Below are 17,076 nucleotides of genomic sequence, written 5' to 3' on the forward strand. Positions count from 1 at the left end.
GGGCAGTGAGCTGGCTGAGTGTCCTTCTAGACTGGCTCATGCAGCTGCCTAGAGGGGCCCACGGCCTGGAGAGGAAGACCAGGGTAGATACCAGACTCCTGGGGGCTGAGGAGGGAGTGAGAGCCACAGAATTCCAGTTAGCACTCCCCTACTTCCGTGGGGGCCCCAACAGACTCCACGCCAACACCGCAAGCACCCAGAGCCCAGGGCCAGCCTCACCCGCACCTGACAAGGCAGGTCTTTTCTGCCTCCACCCAGGTTGACTGGTGGGGACGGATGAGGAAGGGATCTGGGTGGGAAAGAGAAGAGGGACCTCGCCCCTCACCCTCACACAGGCCTCAGGTGGCCTGGGGAACCACTTGAGCCTTAGAGTTTGAAGTTTTGTCTGTTACACAGGGTTAGAGATGTGAAGAACTGGGACGCATTTGTGACTTTTGGTGACCATTGAACTTTGACTTAGAGTGACCAAAGGAGCTGAGTTTTGCCAGGAGAAATCCCCCAGCACCAGGAGGCCTAGAGGGCCCGGGAGCTGCTCCCAGCTGCTTTTCTGGTCATTCTCCAGGTCCCATGGGATCTGGGGCAGGCAGAGCTAGAACAGGTCCTGGGGTGCAGGGAGGAAACGTCTCAAGGAGCCCCAGGTGTTTTCTGTGCAGGGAACGGATTTGAGAACTTCCCTTCCACTTAGAGAGTTTAGGAGGATTTGAGATTTGCCCTGTGGAGAGTGGGGCCTGGAGGTGGCTGCAAGGAGCACCCCTGAGGCTCAGGGAGGGCAGAGTTGGGGCAGAGAGTGAGGAGGGCTGGTGAGGACCTGAACTCTCCTGCCTGGCCTGCCCTGCCGGGAGGGAAGGCTGCAGGGGCAGGGAGTTTGGCCCAGGGGGAGTTTTCTGAACAGGAGCTTCTTGAACCTGGTGAATGTAGATAGGATGGTGCAGGGAGAGGGGAGAGGGCACCCATAGTGAGGACCATGGGGGAGGAGGGGTGGAGCAGGAGGGCAGCAGGGCCATCAGAGGCAGGGTTGCCACACGGTGTCTGGGAGGGCCCCTGCCCCGTCCCCGGGCTTGGCTGTTTGTTTTGAGTCTTCAACTCCTCTCCTGTGCCTCCCCACCCCCACAGAACTGCAAGCACAGACATCTCATCAGGGCAGCGCCGTGGATCCCTGCTTAGTCTGCCCACCCTGCTTTACAGGATTCGGGGGTGACACACCCTCCATCCCTCACTTCTCTGCAGCTCCAGGGAAGTCCCTCCCACACTGTGAGGAAGCCTTGGGCCTGGCCAGAAATAGGGGCGATGAGCGGGGGCGTTTGGGAAAAGCCCAGGTTCTGGAGGCAACAGGACTGGATGCGGCTCCTGGCTCTGCCACTTCAAGGCTGTGCAACTTGGGCAGCTGGCTTTACTTCTCTGACCTCAGCGTCTGCCCGCAACACAGGGGGAGCAACAATGCCAGCCTTAAGGGGTTGTGGTGGGATTAATTGGGACCTGGAACCCAGCTACTTGCCACGGGCCAGGCTGCCTTTCCCTAGGGACAAGAATGAGACAGGGAGTCCTCCTTGGGGATCTACAAAGGCAAATCCCAGCTGGGTGTGGTGGCTCATGCCTATTAACCCCAGCACTTTGGGAGGCCGAGGCAGGCGGATCACATGAGGTCAGAAGTTCAAGACCAGCCTGGCCAACATGGTGAAACCCCTTCTATACTAAAAATACAAAAAAGTATCTGGGTGTAGTGGCACAAGCCTATAGTCTCAGATACTTGGGAGGGTGAGGCAAGAGAATCGCTTGAACCCAGGAGGCGGAGATTGCAGTGAGCCGAGATCGCACTGCTACACTCCAGCCTGGGTGACAAGAGCTATCTCTGTTTTTTTTTTTTAAAAAGGCAAATGCCAGCCCTATACCCTTCTGCCGGGTTAAATGACATGCCCTCAGTGCAGGGCACATAGGCCCTGATGGTCTAGGCACAGGAGGACCTCCAGGGGTCTTTCCCTGACCCAGACTTGGGCACTGTCCCTGTCACGGGCGCTGGCCTGGCCTGGCCTGGCTGAAGGCCCCTCAGGGGTGTGGTGTGTGCAGGGCTGGGGGCATGAACAGCCCTCTGCCTTCAGCCTCCAGCTGCTCTTCTCCCACCCTTGTTGGGAAAGAGTTTGTCAACCGCCCACGGGTGCCTGAGTCCTTCCTTTTCCGGTTCTTCTTATGAATCTGTGGCTGCTTGAACTTGGAGTTTGAGAGCTGGGCGGAGTTGCTATCCTCCCACACCTGGCGCGGGGACGACATGCCGAGTGAGTCCCTGGCGGGGTGTGCCCCCACGCGTTTGTGTGCCCACCTGGCAGCTTTCCTGTGGATCACTGATGTTCAGGATCAGACCTGCCCACCACCTGCACAACGCCCCCATCCCTCCAACTCAACAGCTCCCATCCAGTCCCCTCTCCTGCCCAACCAGGGCTGTCTCTGTGGCTCTGAGCCCCCAGCCATCCACAAACTCATCCTGCTCCTGCCCTGCCTGAACCGGCAGGGGCTCCCTGCTGGAGGAGACCCAGGAAGGAGTCTGAAATCAATTTACGGGGTCAAGACAAGCAATTAAAAAAAATAGAACATGAAGCATTTCATGCGTAGTAAGGGCACTGTTTGCGACCTTCTAGTTTCAGTTATATTCATACAATTGGGTTCAGACAGGGTCACGCTAAAACATGCATCTCTTAACTTTGGGCCACTGCTAAAAAAAGTGGAAAGTCCTTGGCTTGGAGGATCCAGTTCTTGCCTCCAAGGACCTGCACAGCCCCGCTCAGCTGCTCTCTGGCCCTCACTCGCCCACTCCTGCGTAGACGTCAGCCTGCCACACTCCGGTGCCTTCGCCAGTGCTGTTCCGGCTGTGCGGAATGTCCTACCCATTCCTTCCTCTCCTGGGCTTTGGGGTCCCCCTCTGTCTCCAGGACATGCTCACTTCCTCCCTGAGCCACTCCTGGGTGTCTTGCTGCCCCGCACAACACAGACTCTCAGGCGTCACTGTTAAGCCATGTGATCAGAAGAGCCAATGTCCCCTGGGTTTGGTTTCACCTTTTGCAGATGACAAAACTGAGGCTCAGAGAAGGCAAGAGGTTTGCCCAAATTGCGGTGGTAGACATGGGATTTTAAGCTGGGTCCCTTTGAGTCTGTAAAGGGACCCAGCTTGTTTTTTTTTTTTTTTTTTTTTCTTCCTGAGGCAGAATTTTGCTCTTGTACCCAGGCTCGAGTGAAATGGCATGATCTCGGCTCACTACAACCTCCACCTCCCTGGTTCAAGCAACTCTCCTGCCTCAGCCTCCCGAGTTGCTAGGATTACAAGCATGCGCCACCTCGCCTGGCTAATTTTGCATTTTTAGTAGAGGTGGGGTTTCACCATGTTGGCCAGGCTAGTCTCGGACTCCTGAACTCTTGAGCTCAGGACTTTAAGAGCAGCCTGTGGAATATAGCGAGACCCCATCTCTACTCAATAAATAAATAAATTAGCCAGGCATGATGGCATGCCTGTAGTCCTAGCTACTCAGGAGGCTGAGGCAGGAGGATCACTTGAGCCTGGGAGTTCGAAGCTGCAATGAGTTATGATCATGCCACTGCACTCCATACTGGGTGACAAAGAGAGACCCTCTCTCAAAAAACAAACAGGCTGGGTGCACTGGGTCACGCCTGTAATCCCAGCACTTTGGGAGGCCAAGGCAGGTGGATCACTAGAGGTCAGGAGTTCAAGACCAGCCTGGCCAACACGGTGAAACACTGTCTCTACTAAAAATACAAAAATTAGCCGGGTATGGTGGCAGGCGCCTGTGATCCCAGCTACTCGGGAGGCTGAGGCAAGAGAATCGCTTGAACCCAGAAGGCAGAGGTTGCAGTGAGCCGAGATCGCGCACGCCACTGCACTCCAGCCTGTGTGACAGAGCGAGACTCTGTCACAAACAAACAAACAAACAAACTCCTCAAAGCAAGCAAAAGAAAACATTCTCAAAGGAAAGAAATATACTTTTTTAAAGGGAGTCAAAAATTCAGAGGCTGTTTCCTTAAACTTGGGTCATCTAATAGGTAGACAGGGCCAGCAATAGGTAGGGGCCTGGGGACAATGGTAGTCAGAAATGGCCCTGCAGCACTGGGGGACTGTTATTGTCACCTCAGCTCAAGCACAGCCTGTGGCTCCCAAAACAAGAGTGACCCCCGAGCCCTCTACAGGCTGGCCCTGTGACAAGGCCAGTGCTGCAGAGGGCCAGATGGCATCCCTGTTCTGCAGCAGGGGCGGACATTTTGGGAAAGGAATGCACCGTGGAAAACTTGGTATGCTCTTATTGAAAATGCTCCCATGGGCTAGGCGCAGTGGCTCACGCCTGTAATCCCAGCACTTTGGGAGCGTGAGGTTGGTGGATCTCCTGAGGTCAGGAGTTTGAGACCAGCCTGGCCAACTTGGTGAAACCCCATCTCTATTAAAAATACAAAAATTAGCCAGGCGTGGTGGGGTGGTGGGCACCTGTAATCCCAGCTACTCGGGAGGCTGAGGCAGGAGAATTGCTTGAACCTGGGAGGCAGAGGTTGCAGTGAGCCGAGATCGCATCATTGCACTCCAGCCTGGGCAATAAGAGTGAAACTCTGTCTCAACAAAAAAAAAAAAAAAAAAAAAAGAAAAGAAAAGAAAAAGAGAAGAAAAGAAGAAAATGCTTCTGTGGCTTCCTCTCACCCCCAGAATCTGCCACCCACAATCTCCCCCGTCCCTCACACTCTGCTCCAGCTGCTGAGGCTCCTCCCACCACCAACTCATGGGCCAGGGCTTTGGTCCCGGCTCCCCACTGCATGGAACTCAATCCCTTCTATGGCGTCAAGCGCGCATTGTCAGCCAAGGGTGTGAGGACCCAGACAACGCTGATCAAAGGTATCCATCCCAAGTTAGGTCGATTTTAAAGGAAAACACTTTGATTCCCCAGCTACAGAAGAAAGCAGTTCCCACGGTCTTTATTTTAGGCATGGGGTTTGCCCTCCAATTTAATTCTGGCATCTCTCAGAGCTGTGCCTTTTTAAAGGCCCATCTGAAAGGCTGAGATCGGGGCTGCTGGTTTTATCTCAGAGCCCCAGCCATGTGCCTGAGCACAAATCCCAGGATGCCACAGACAAGCAGGCGGGCAGGACACAGGCATCAAACGCAAAGGCATGTGGCCAAGTGGCTGGCGAGGGAGGGGCATTTTGCAGGACTTGGAAGACAACCTTTGAACAGAGACTATTTTGGGGCTTTTAGCACCGTTGCCTTTGGAATGGCGCCATCGGACAGGTTGTCACATCTTTCAACACCTCCAAATTACAAAGATGCCTCAAGACGTGGCCATTTCCACAGCCCATCCATGGCTCATTTTCATGCCTCTAGACCCCCGAACCAGGGTGTACGGTGGCCGCTCGGGGACACAAACCAAGTGCAGAACGTCCAAGGTTTGAATCGGGAATAAGCCTCACAAGGGTCAATCCGTGTCTTTACAGCAGTTGCCTCCTTTTTGCCTGTTTTGAAAGTCAAGGCTGGGCGTAGGTGCTCACGCCTGTAATCCCAGCACTTTGGGAAGCTGAGGCGGGCGGATCATCTGAGGTCAGTAGTTCGAGACCAGCCTGGCCAACATGGTGAAACCCCATCTCTACTAAAAATACAAAATTTAGCTGGGCATGGTGGCACACGCCTGTAGCCCCAGCTACTCAGGAGGCTGGGCAGGAGAATCGCTTGAACCCGGGAGGTGGAGGGTGAGCCGAGACCGTGCCACTACACTCCAGCCTGGGTGACAGAGTGAGACTCTGTCTCAAAACAAAAACAAACAAAAAAAGAAGGTCAAAAAAAGGTCAAGTCGCTCCAACTTTGGAGCTCATTTGAGAGTGTGGTCTGGGTCATCAGGGGACTCAGCCTCTCCTTTTATAGCCACCTCTCTACCCTCAAAGCGGCATCAGGATGGTGTGGAAGGTGGCAATAGGGCCAAAAGGGTGAGGTTGGGGTCTGCTTCTTGTCTCTGAATTGGAGTGGGCAAAATGAAGTGAGGGGAACAGGCTGGGCGCGGTGGCTCACGCCTGTAATCCTAGCACTTTGGGAGGCCGAGGCGGGTGGATCACGAGGTCAAGAGTTTGAGACCAGCGTGGTCAAGATGGTGAAACCCTGCCTCTACTAAAAATACAAACACTAGCTGTGCGTGGTGGTGGGCGCCTGTAATCCCAGCTACTTGGGAGGCTGAGGCATGAGAATCACTTGAACCTGCGAGGCAGAGATTGCAGTGAGCCAAGATCTCGCCACTGCACTCCAGGCTAGGCGACAGAGCAAGACTCCATCTCAAAAAAAAAAAGGAAATGAAGTGAGGGGAACAGACCCCCCAGAGTGCCTCCTTCAGCAGGGAGTGTGTGTTCACCCAAAGTCTCACCAAGGAGGGCCAGGCCCTGCCACCAGGAAGGGAGCTGACAGATGGAGACAGAAAGAGGTGGGAGAAAGGAAAGACCGTGGGCTGCAGGAGTCCAGACAGGGGGGCCCATCTCAGCCTGGGAGGGGCAAGGGGTTCCTGGGAAGGCAACTCTTGGAGTGTGGGTCATTATTTGGTTTTTAAATTAGAATTCTTTAGGTACCCCTACCACCTCCCAGTAACAAAGTGAAACATGTTCACTGTAGAAATTCTAAAAATGCCCAGCATTTTCAGAGGCCAAGGTGGGAGGATTACTTGACCTCAGGAATTCAAGGCCAGTCTGGGCAACATAGCAAGACCCCATTTCTGAAATAAATAAATAAATAAATAAATAAAATTAACTGGGCAAGGTAGCAGTGCCTGCAGTTCCAGCTACTCTGGAAGCTGAGGTGGGAGGACCACTTGAGTCCAGGAGTTTGAGGCTGCAGTGAGCCATGACTGTATCACCTCAGTCCAGCCTGGGTGACAGTATGAAACCCCATCCCTCTTTTCTTTTTTTTTTTTTGAGATGGAGTCTCACCTTGTTGACCAGGCTGGAGTGCAGTGGCATGATCTCAGCTCACTGCAATCTCTGCCTCCCAGGTTCAAGAGATTCTCCTGCCTCAGCCTCCTGAGTTGCTGGGATTACAGGCATGTGCCGCCACACCCAGCTAGTTTTTATATTTTAGTAGAGGAAGGGTTTCACCAGGTTGGCCAGGCTGGTCTTGAACTCCTGACCTCATGACCTCACCAGGTTGGCCAGGCTGGTCTTGAACTCCTGACCTCATGACCTCACCATGTTGGCCAGTCTCAAACTCCTGACCTCATGACCTCACCATGCTGGTCTCAAACTCCTGTTCACTGAGGCAGTGATCTGCCTACTCGACCTCCCAAAGTGCTGGGATTACAGGTGTGAGCCATCACACTGGCTGAGACCCCATCTCTTTAAAAAAAAACAAACACATGGCTGGGTGCGGTGGCTCACGCCTGTAATCCCAGCACTTTGGGAGGCCAAGGCGGGCGGATCACAACGTCAGGAGATTGAGACCACCCTGGCTAACAAGGTGAAACCCCATCTTTACTAAAAATACAAAAAATTAGACGAGCATGGAGGCAGGCGCCTGTAGTCCCAGCTACTTGGGAGGCTGAGGCAGGAGAATGGCGTGAACCAGGGAGGTGGAGCTTGCGGTGAACCGAGATTGTGCCACTGCGCTCCAGCCTAGGGGATAGAGCGAGACTCTGTCTCAAAAAAAAACAAAAACAACAACAACAACAAAAACACAAAAAACATACAAACAACAAGAAAAAGAAATTCTAGAAATGACAACAAAATCTCAAGAAGCAAGCTGAACTTGTTCAGCTGAACAGTTCTGCCACCCAATCTCACAGCTGTGAGTATCTTGCTATCTTTCTTCCCATCCCTTTACGAAGCTGAACTTGGAAGGAAGAGAAGAGCAGGAGGCAGACAGTTGGGGGAGGGGTGTGGAGAGAGGTTTCAAACGCAAGAAAGTTCTCGGGTAAAGCTTCTCAAATTCTTGAAATGGGCACTGCGCCTTGGTGGAGTTGGAAGGAATGATTTGTGTCTGGGAGCGGGGTACAAGGGGATGCCTCAGAGGTGGGGAGCAGCTTGAACACTGCCCTGGAAACCTAGTGGAGCCTCTGAGGGCTTTTAAATTGGAAAGTGACATGATCATCTTCCTTCCTTCCTTCCTTCTTCCCTTCCTCTCTCTCTCTTTCTTTCCTTTCTTTCTTTCTTTTCGTATTTATTTATTTATTTATTTTCTGAGATGGAGTCTTGCTCTGTCGCCCAGGCTGGAGTGCAGTGGTGCAATCCCGTCTCACAGCAAACTCTACCTCCCAGGTTCAAACAATTCTCCTGACTCAGCCTCCCCAGTAGCTGGAATTACAGGTGCATGCCACCATGCCTGGCTAATTTTTTGTATTTTTGGTGAAGAAGGGGTTTCACCATGTTGGCCAGGCTGGTCTCGAACTCCTGACCTCAGGTGATCCACAAACCTCGGCCCCCCAAAGTGCTGGGATTACAGGTGTGAGCCACTGTGCCTGGCCCATATTTGCGTTTTAGAACAAGGACAAGAGAAATACTAGAATTCCAGTCTCCCTCAGCCTTTGAAACCCTGCCTCACATTAGTGATTCCTTCTGTGGGATCTGTTGCACCCTCGCTCTCGGCCTCCTTTTAAAATATATATGCTTCTGGCTGTTAACACACTAACTCCTTCCCCTGGACAACTTGGCTAGCTCACTTTTATCCTGACTTCTCTTAAATCTCTACCTCCCACAAGATCCCTCGCCCTCCAGGCACACAACCTCTCCAGGCCTCCGTCCTTCCCTCTGTCCTCCCCTCCTTACCCTTCCACTTCCTCCACCCTGCCAGCTCCCTCCTTCCCTCCCTGTCCGCCTCCTGCCCGCCACAGGATGCTTTCAGCTGGCTGGCTCCGCTGCCACCAAGGAGGTCAGCAAAGATGCTGGTGGGTCCTGAGGCTTCTGGCCTTGACCATGACCCTGAAGACCCTCTCTCTTTGACCTTCCATCCTCTTCCCCTCCACGCCCAGGCTTCCTGAGCCCGCGTACTCTCTCTGCACTGTCCCTGGCTTTTCTCACACAGCCTGCCTCTTAAAGTTGGATGCTTGTTCCTTGGCTCTGCCCACAGCCTCACGTGCCTCAGGCGAGCTCAGTCATGCCCCACATGCCTCTGAGCGCCTGTGTGCTCGGGATCACAGATGAACAACTTGGGGGAGAGGGAGGGGGACTGGGTTTGTTCAGGGTGGGGAAGGAGCCAGAGGGGGTACTACAGAAGAGCCTATGAGTTTGACCTTGACAGACAGTTTGGATGTCACCAGGTGGGCAAGTGAGAGGATACCCTCCAGACCCAGGGAGCAGTGTAGAAAGAAGCAAAGGTTCAGGGGAGTGGGTGTGGCTGGCTTCTTCAGGGGATGGGAGTCCTCTGCCTCCAGCCAACCTCAAAGGTAGGAGTGGCCATAAGGAGCAGGCACCCAGGAAGAAGGGGTGGCCCAGGGATGGGGAGGGTCTTATCTGAATGCACCAGGGTTAGGGGCCTGCTGATGGCAGTGAGGCTGTTTGCGGTTATGCTCTGTGGACCCCTGGCCCCTGGCCCACCAGCAGCAAGCAAAGATCTGGCCCAGGCCCTGCCCTTCCTCCACCTCAGCACCTGCAATGGGGTGCGTGGGGAGCAGAAACAGCCAGGGTCAGCATTCCACCTCCTCTGGCTCTTCTCGGCACCCTGCACAGCCTCCAAGCCCTAGAATGAAGCCCCCAGGTGCAGCCACTCATCAGATAGACCCTCAGCCGCCAAGCACATCTAACTCCCAGCCAAGACTCTGCAGTCCCTCCTCTGTGCCTGGCCTGGTGCTGCACTCGGCCTCAGAGAACCGGCTCAGGTGGGGCCTGGCCCTCCAGGCCCTCTGTTTTGGCAAAGGCGCCATCAGGGCTCTGGCCTGAGTGCACCCTGGGACAGTGAATCACCCCTGCCTGCAGGAGGACTGGGGAGGCCATGGTGAGCCCCTTGGCCTGCAAGGACCTGAGTCTCAGGGTGCAGAGGAATAGGTGGGGCCAGTGGCTGGGCCCAGAGAAGCCTGGTGGGCAGGACCCCCACGATCCACGAGCCATGACTCACGACCGAAGATGAGCACTGAGTCCCCTCCCTCACTGTGCCCTCGAGCCCTGTCCCTAGGGCCAAAGCCTCACAGACCCTCCCTGAGGGGTCCCAGGTGCCACGCCCTGAGGCCATCATGGTGCTGGATGTGCCTTCCTATTGCTGTCTGGGAGGATGCTGAGCACCCAGGCGGCGGGGCTCGTGGAGGTTCAGCGTGCTCCAGAGACTTGGCCAAAGGCTCCCAGGACCCAAATCCAGGCTGCTCAGACCTCACCAGGAGCCCAGGCACCCCACTTGCCAATCTCATGTCCATACCCCTCCCCTCCCTCTCACCAGGCTCACCCCGTCCCTTTCTCTGGTTTCAGCCCCATCTGGGTCCTGTTGCCCACGTCCCCACTAGGGTACCGGCCTTGCTTAGATCCACGAGGAGCAAGCAGAGGGTCAGATCCTGCCTCCGGGTCCACATTTCCCCAGGATGCCTGTGTCCTCTCTCCCATTCACTACACAGGGGGTCTCATTACCCTACCAACACTGGAGAGGAGCCAGGGCTCAGGGAGGGCAGAGGAAGGGCAGAGGACGACTACCCAGCCCTTCCATCTCCTCCCCCAGGCGCCCCTCCTGTGGCATCGCATCTCCACCCTGCTCAGAGCTTAATTCATCCTTGATTGTCACCATTTCCTGAGCATCCGCTGGGTGCCGGTCCCGTGCTGGGAGTCAAGGATTAGAAGCCACATGAGTCCGCACAGTACCTTTTGATTTTTTCAACCACTTAAAAATATAAAAACCATTCATAACTCACAGGCCATACAAGAGGCAGTGGGCTGGGTTTAGCCCACCGGCCGTGGTTTCAACTCTTGCTCTATCTATAGCAACAAAACGAACTTCAGCCATATCGTGGACTGGATCTATCTTAAAAAACATAATGCTCAGTGAAAGAAGCAGGTCACCGGAGAATACACACAGTATCCTTCAATTACACAAAGTTCACAAACAGGCGAAGCTAGTCCATATGGTTTCAGGATGTGTACTAATGATAAAACTACAAAGAAATGCCAGTAAGTGATCCCCCCACAAGCTGGGATGGGGGTACCTTTGGTGGGGCACGGAGCGGGGCGGTGTCTGTGGGGCGAGGGGAGTAGAAGGGGCTCTTAGGCACTGGGATGTTCTCATTCTTGACCTGGTAAGAGTCACACAGGACTTTGTTTTCTAGTGCTTACCACGCAGCACTGCGGTTTTTGTGCGATAGTTCACCATGACAGAGGAGACAGCAGTGAGACAGAACCCGCTGGGAGTGTGCCCGGACCCCTACCTGAGGGGCATTTGTGATCCACCCAACGACAATCTGCATCCCACTCCTGTGTCAGACTTCCCCTGCCGTCAAGCTGAGCCTCTCCCGGCCCTCCTGGCCCTGCCTTTTGGGCTCTCAGCCCTCATTCCCTCAGCCACCTCCCACTCTGTCCCCACTCCGCGGGCAGCCTTTCCAGCACTCCCCTGCCTCTCCCCGCCCACCTCTGCCTGTGCCTCGAAAGTCCTTTATTGGGATTTAGACAAAGATGAAAAACAGAGGCTACTCCTGACAGAGGCCCGGAGCGGTGGGAAGGGAGGCAGGAGGTCTCAGCCTGGAGCAGGCAGGGGCTCCTGAACATCTTTTTTTATTATTATTACTTTTTTGAGACAGAGTCCTGCTCTGTCACCCAGGCTGGAGTTCAGTAGCACGATCTCAGCTCAGTGCAGCCTCTGCCTCCCAGGTTCAAGCAATTCTCCTGCCTCAGCCTCCTGAGTAGCTGGGATTACAGGCGCCAGCCACCTGGATCCAGAACAAACTTGTCTGGTAACTCCGGCCAAGGCTCACGGTCCCACCAGGCTGAGAGTGGGGCCTATGGCTTGTTCATGTCTGGGTCCCTCTGGTGCCTAGAACCGGTCCTTTTCAATGGATATGTGAGAAATAAATACAGCCCAGAGTTCTGGAAAGGCCACAAAGAGAGAGGGGACTGACATTTGCAGAGGACACTAAGGTGCAGAGAGGTTAAGTAATTGCCTGAGGTCACACAGCTGTCACCAGAAGAAGGCAGGCCTGGAACTCAGGTCTGTCCAGCCCCAAAGTCCTTGGGGAGGACTGAGGCCCATGGAAGCTGAGTTGCAGCTGCTCCTGGAAAAGCCAAGCCCCCAACAATTCCTGTCTTGGGGAGACCACCAGTGGCTGCCTTTGAGAAAAGCAGGCTTTGCAGAGGCGTCAAGAAGCCAGAGGGCAGGCCCAAGTCCCGGCTCAAGTGGGAGGAGGAGGATGGCTGGGAGCAGGAGCGGGCACCCAGGATGAGCTGGATGCTGTGGGCTCACCAACTTTACCTCAAGTTTCCATGGCTCTGGCGAGGCTGGCAGGCCGCTGACACTCACTGAAGGCTAATGACATGCTGGGCACTCAGTCCTCAGGATGTGTTTAGGCAGGCAGTGTTATCACATCCATTTAACAGAGGAGACAATTGAGGCATAGCGATAGAAGTAATCTGCCCAGGGTGCCTGGGCAAGTAGCAGAGCTCAAATTCAAACTGGGCCGGGCGCGGTGGCTCACGCCTGTAATCCCAGCACTTTGGCCAAGGTGAGTGGATCACCTGAGGTCAGGAGTTCGAGACCAGCCTGGCCAACACGGTGAAAACCTGACTCTACTAAAAATACAGAAATTAGCCAGGCATGGTGGTGGGTGCCTGCAATCCCAGCTACTCAGGAGGCTGAGGCAGGAGAATTGCTTGAACCTGGGAGGCGGAGGTTGCAGTGAGCCGAGATGGTGCCACTGCACTCCAGCCTGGGCGACAGAGCGAGACTCCGTCTCAAAAAAAATAAATAAATAAAAAATCAAACTGAAGATGAATGCCCCTGGCCTGTACTCCTAAGCCAGCATCCTCTCACAAGTTCAGGGATACGGCGCAGAATCAGGGACGCTGGCTTTCAGTGACACCCCTGTGGACACAGCTGAGGGATGCAAGCTGGGTTGGTACTGACAGGTGGCAGAGCTGGTTGCACCAGGCTGATGGTTAAGGCTGATGGTTACGGTCAGGGGAGGTTTGGAAGATGTGGGAGGGGCAAGATTCCTTCCAGCAAACCCTCAAAGCTCTGAGACGAGAAGGCAGGGGTGTGACACGGAGTGACAGATAGATGAAGGGGGATGCGCAGGGGTAGGACAAAGAGCATGTTGGGGGTTGGGCACAGTGGCTCACGCCTGTAATCCCAGCACTTTGGGAGGCCAAGGCGGGTGGATCACCTGAGGTCAGGAGTTCGAGACCAGCCTGGGCAACACTGTGAGTCTCTATCTCTACGAAAAAATTTTAAAAATAGCTGGGTGTGGTGGCACATGCTGTGGTTCCAGTTACTCGGGAGGCTGAGGTGGGAGGATCATTTGAGTGAGGGAGACAGAGGTTGTAGTGAGCTGAGATTGCACCACTGCACTCCAGCCTGGTGGACGGAGCGAGAACCTGTCTCAAAAAAATAAAAACAGGACGGGCACAGTGGCTCACGCCTGTAATCCCAGCACTTTGGGAGGCTGAGGCGGGCAGATCACCTGCGGTCAGGAGTTCAAGACCATCCTGGCCAACATGGCAAAACTCTGTCTCTACTAAAAATACAAAAATTAGCTGGGCATGGTGGTGGGCACCTGTAGTGCCAGCTACTCGTGAGGCTGAGGCAGGAGAATCACTTGAACCCAGGAGGCAGAGGTTGCCGTGAGCCAAGATGGCGCCATTGCACTCCAGCCTGAGTGACAAGAGTGAAACTCTCTAAAAAAAAAAAAAAAAAAAAAAAGCGTGGGTGGGGGTTTGTCTGCTGCTCCGAGGGACTCTAGGACACCATAAGGGTGTTTTCACCTCTTGTGAAAGAATAGTTTCTCTTTTATGTAATGTTTGTTGCGATACCGGGTGGGAGGGGGTGGCACTGGGAATGTTTTGTTATAGTTGAGACTGTTACAAAAGACCTTTTCCTCGGTAGCACCCCATAAAACCTCTTACTGCTCGGTTACCAGGGTGTGCTGGGTGTCTTTTGGGGAGGAGGAACCACACAAAGGGAAAGGATGGGAATTGGGGGGGAAATTAAATTAAAAATGACTGTAGTTGAGACACATTGACACTAACAGGCTGCATTTCCGGGGTCTGGCCGTGTTTGCACCAACTGTCTGGGGTGTGGGGGGAGGCGTGCACAGGATTAAAGGAGATGGTGCCCTAGGGCTCTGGGTTCCAGCTTGGGGAGGTACACACAGGTCAGCCTTTGCCTCCCCAGGGTAAGCTTCCAGTGAAGAACATTCTTTACAAGTAAGAGGATCCTCTGAGCCTACTGGCCGAGGGGCCCAGCTTGGGGCAGAGGCTGGCCTGGGGCTCAGGCTGGCCTGGGGCTCAGCCTGGCCTCTACTTACCGGCTAGGTCTTGAGCAAACGACCTGGCTTCCCTGGGCCTCCTTTTCCCTGTCCTTAAAATGGTGCAGGTGAGGACAATAGGGGCCCCAAGGGGTGCTGTGAGGGTGGCCAGTACGTGCCCTGCTAAGGGCTCCATAAAGCCTAATTTGTGGTCATGAGAGGGGGTGCAGCAGGACAGGGTGGGGGCAGCTCTTGGAAGCCCCATAAACTCTAAGAGAATAGAAAGGAAGGCACCCTGTCTCCACAGTGGAGGCCACCCCTTTGGCCAGAGGGAGGGTTGGCTGCTGCCCGGCCAAGGAGGGGCAGAGAGAATCTGGCAGAATTCACTGAGCCCTCGTGCTGGCAGCCCTGGAATGGGACCCTCCTGGGCGGTCCCTGGCCTGATGAACTGGCCCTGAGGCCACCTACCCCACAGCCTGGCTCCGATCCCGGCCACCCAGCTTCCAAGAAAGCCTGGAACCAGGAAAGGAGCGCCGCTGGCGTGGAAAGACACACTTGCGCGTCCTAAAACACTTGGCCTCTGGTTGTGTTTCAGGAACTGGGAGGTGAGACCCTTTCTGGTGACTGACAGTTTTGTGCCTCTGGGCGCAGCGCCCTGTGGCTGGCCCTGGTATCTCCCCTCCCCCGCCGCCCCCCCCCCCCCCCCCCCCCCGCTCTCCCTGGCCAACACCAGCAACAACCCAGAGGGTAGCCCCACCACTTGCCAGGTTCAACGCAGTGTCCCCCGCAGCAGCCACGTGAGGTTCCTCGGGTGGGGAGCTGTCCCTCCCCCCTGCCCCGCCCCTGACCCCAGCCACACAGCGCCCACCCTCCTTGTTTAAGGGCCAGGAGGCCAGACTGCTGGGGCAAAGCTGTCACAGCAGCGAGGGAGAGAGCGCTGTCCCCCTCCCCTTCAAAAGCCACCTTGGCAAGGCATTAGCTAAACATCTTCTCGGTCCCAGAAGGCTTCCCCTGTGAAGTCTGCAGTGTTCAAACGACAACCAGCAAATCCCCAGAGACAGGTCCCTGGGAATTAGCTGCGCCGGGTGGGATGAAAGCCGCTCTGATGTTCTGGAGCGAGAGAGTAGAGAGAAGGAGGAAGACAGACACTACCTGCCAGTCGCACGGTCCCGGGCAGCAGCAGCAGGCCAAGGAGGAGCCAGGGGGCTGCGGGGGGCCCAGGAGGGCGTGGGAGGCCCAGCAGGGCCCGCCACCTCACAGGCTGGTTCTCCATCTGGGGGCCTGCTTGTCCGAGGCGACTCTTTAGTTCACAGGAGGGGACGGCCGGCGCTGACAGCTTCCCCTTTGCTTTCCCCACGAAGCTCCTCCCTGGCAGCCCCTGACCTTCCGCTCAGAAGCAAAGCTGGAACAGCCCAGCAGGGTGGCCACCAGATGAGGAACCTGGCACTGAGACTGGTCCAGGCCACACGACCAGAAGAAGAGCTGGAGACGGGACCCAAGCCTCCCCACTCCAACCCCTGGTGGGCTTCACCCCGTCTTGGCCCCTTTCCAGTGGGGGCCCCGTCCAGGAGACACTGGTAACCGTGCAGAGGGGTCATGGGATTTCCATGAGTGACTTCGGGCCTTGGTTTAGCCTCTCACTTCTGAAACACTTTTAAAATGACCACAAGCATGTTCACACAAACTTCTCTAAAATATTCCGAGAATCCCTTAATAATGTGTTTACCAAAGGCAGGTTTTTTGGTGAGGGGTGGTAGGGAGGCTGGGGTGAAGGGCAGGAGCCTCATGTTCCCAGCCCTAGAGAGGGCCAAACACCCAGGGCAGGTGAAAGGCAGGCTGCCCATCATCCACCCAGTGAGAGCCTCTGTGGGTCCCCTGCAGAGGCCCAGGAGACGCCTCCTCTCTGGACCATCTCTAACGTCAGCTCCTCCCTGTGGCTTCCCTAAAGCTTAGCTCACTCAGCCTCCCAACTGTGAGACCCTCGAACTGCTTCCCCATTGGCTGCAAGTCACAGCCCCTACTCTCACTTCTAGCAGCATCAGCCGGGGACAGGAATTGTTTGCTGCCGGGACCCCCTTCCCCAGCAGACTGGGAGCCTCTCACCCTTGGCACCCACACGTCTGCCTGCGTGTCTGGAGTGGCAGAGGAAAGGGGCTGGGGTGTGGTGATGGCTGGTGGAGCTGGAGGCACCTGGTACGTGGAAGACGCAGGCGGGAAGGTGGCTGAGTTTCAGCGCATGCTGAGCGCTTACCTCCCTTCTCTGCAGGTGTCCCTTCACTCACCAGATAAATATGATGATCCCAGTTGTACAAAAGAGAAGACCTTGGCCCCAGGAGGCAAAACAACATGCCAGGATCAGGGCAGGTCTGTTGGGGCGGGCATTTGAACTGCCAGCAGTATGATGTCCGAGCCTTCTCCCACCCTGCTACTGCCTGCTCAGGTGTGTCCAGCTGCAGCCCCCGGTGATGGCATCATGAGATCCATTTCAGTTCTTTGCACACATGCTTTTCCCTGGGCTGCTCCAAACATGAACAGTGAAAGCCTAAAGACGTTTCCACCAATGCCACGAGCACTGGGAGGCTGGCAAGAGCAGGGGCTGCCCACCAGGGGAGGAAGACATATGAACAGAAGTTTCCTACCACGCAGGGGGCAGGCGGGGACCCCAGTGTTATTGACTGTTGATCCATTACAGTGATACATGCTC

General features: G+C 55.3%; 1 protein-coding gene across 1 annotated transcript in view; it reads right to left on the bottom strand.

Annotated features, from left to right (window-relative positions):
* The window catches only part of NFAM1 (NFAT activating protein with ITAM motif 1), a 52,191-nt gene extending 36,519 nt beyond the window's left edge, over positions 1-15,672 (bottom strand). Inside the window, exon 1 of the mRNA XM_004063575.5 lies at positions 15,525-15,672. Within this exon, the coding sequence (XP_004063623.1) occupies positions 15,525-15,645 (121 nt within the window). The 5' untranslated portion in view covers positions 15,646-15,672. The remainder of the gene's footprint in view (positions 1-15,524) is intronic.
* Between the last annotated feature and the right edge of the window lie 1,404 nt (positions 15,673-17,076).

This window comes from Gorilla gorilla, chromosome 23 (assembly GCF_029281585.2).
Source record: "Gorilla gorilla gorilla isolate KB3781 chromosome 23, NHGRI_mGorGor1-v2.1_pri, whole genome shotgun sequence".
Lineage (NCBI taxonomy): Eukaryota > Metazoa > Chordata > Mammalia > Primates > Hominidae > Gorilla > Gorilla gorilla.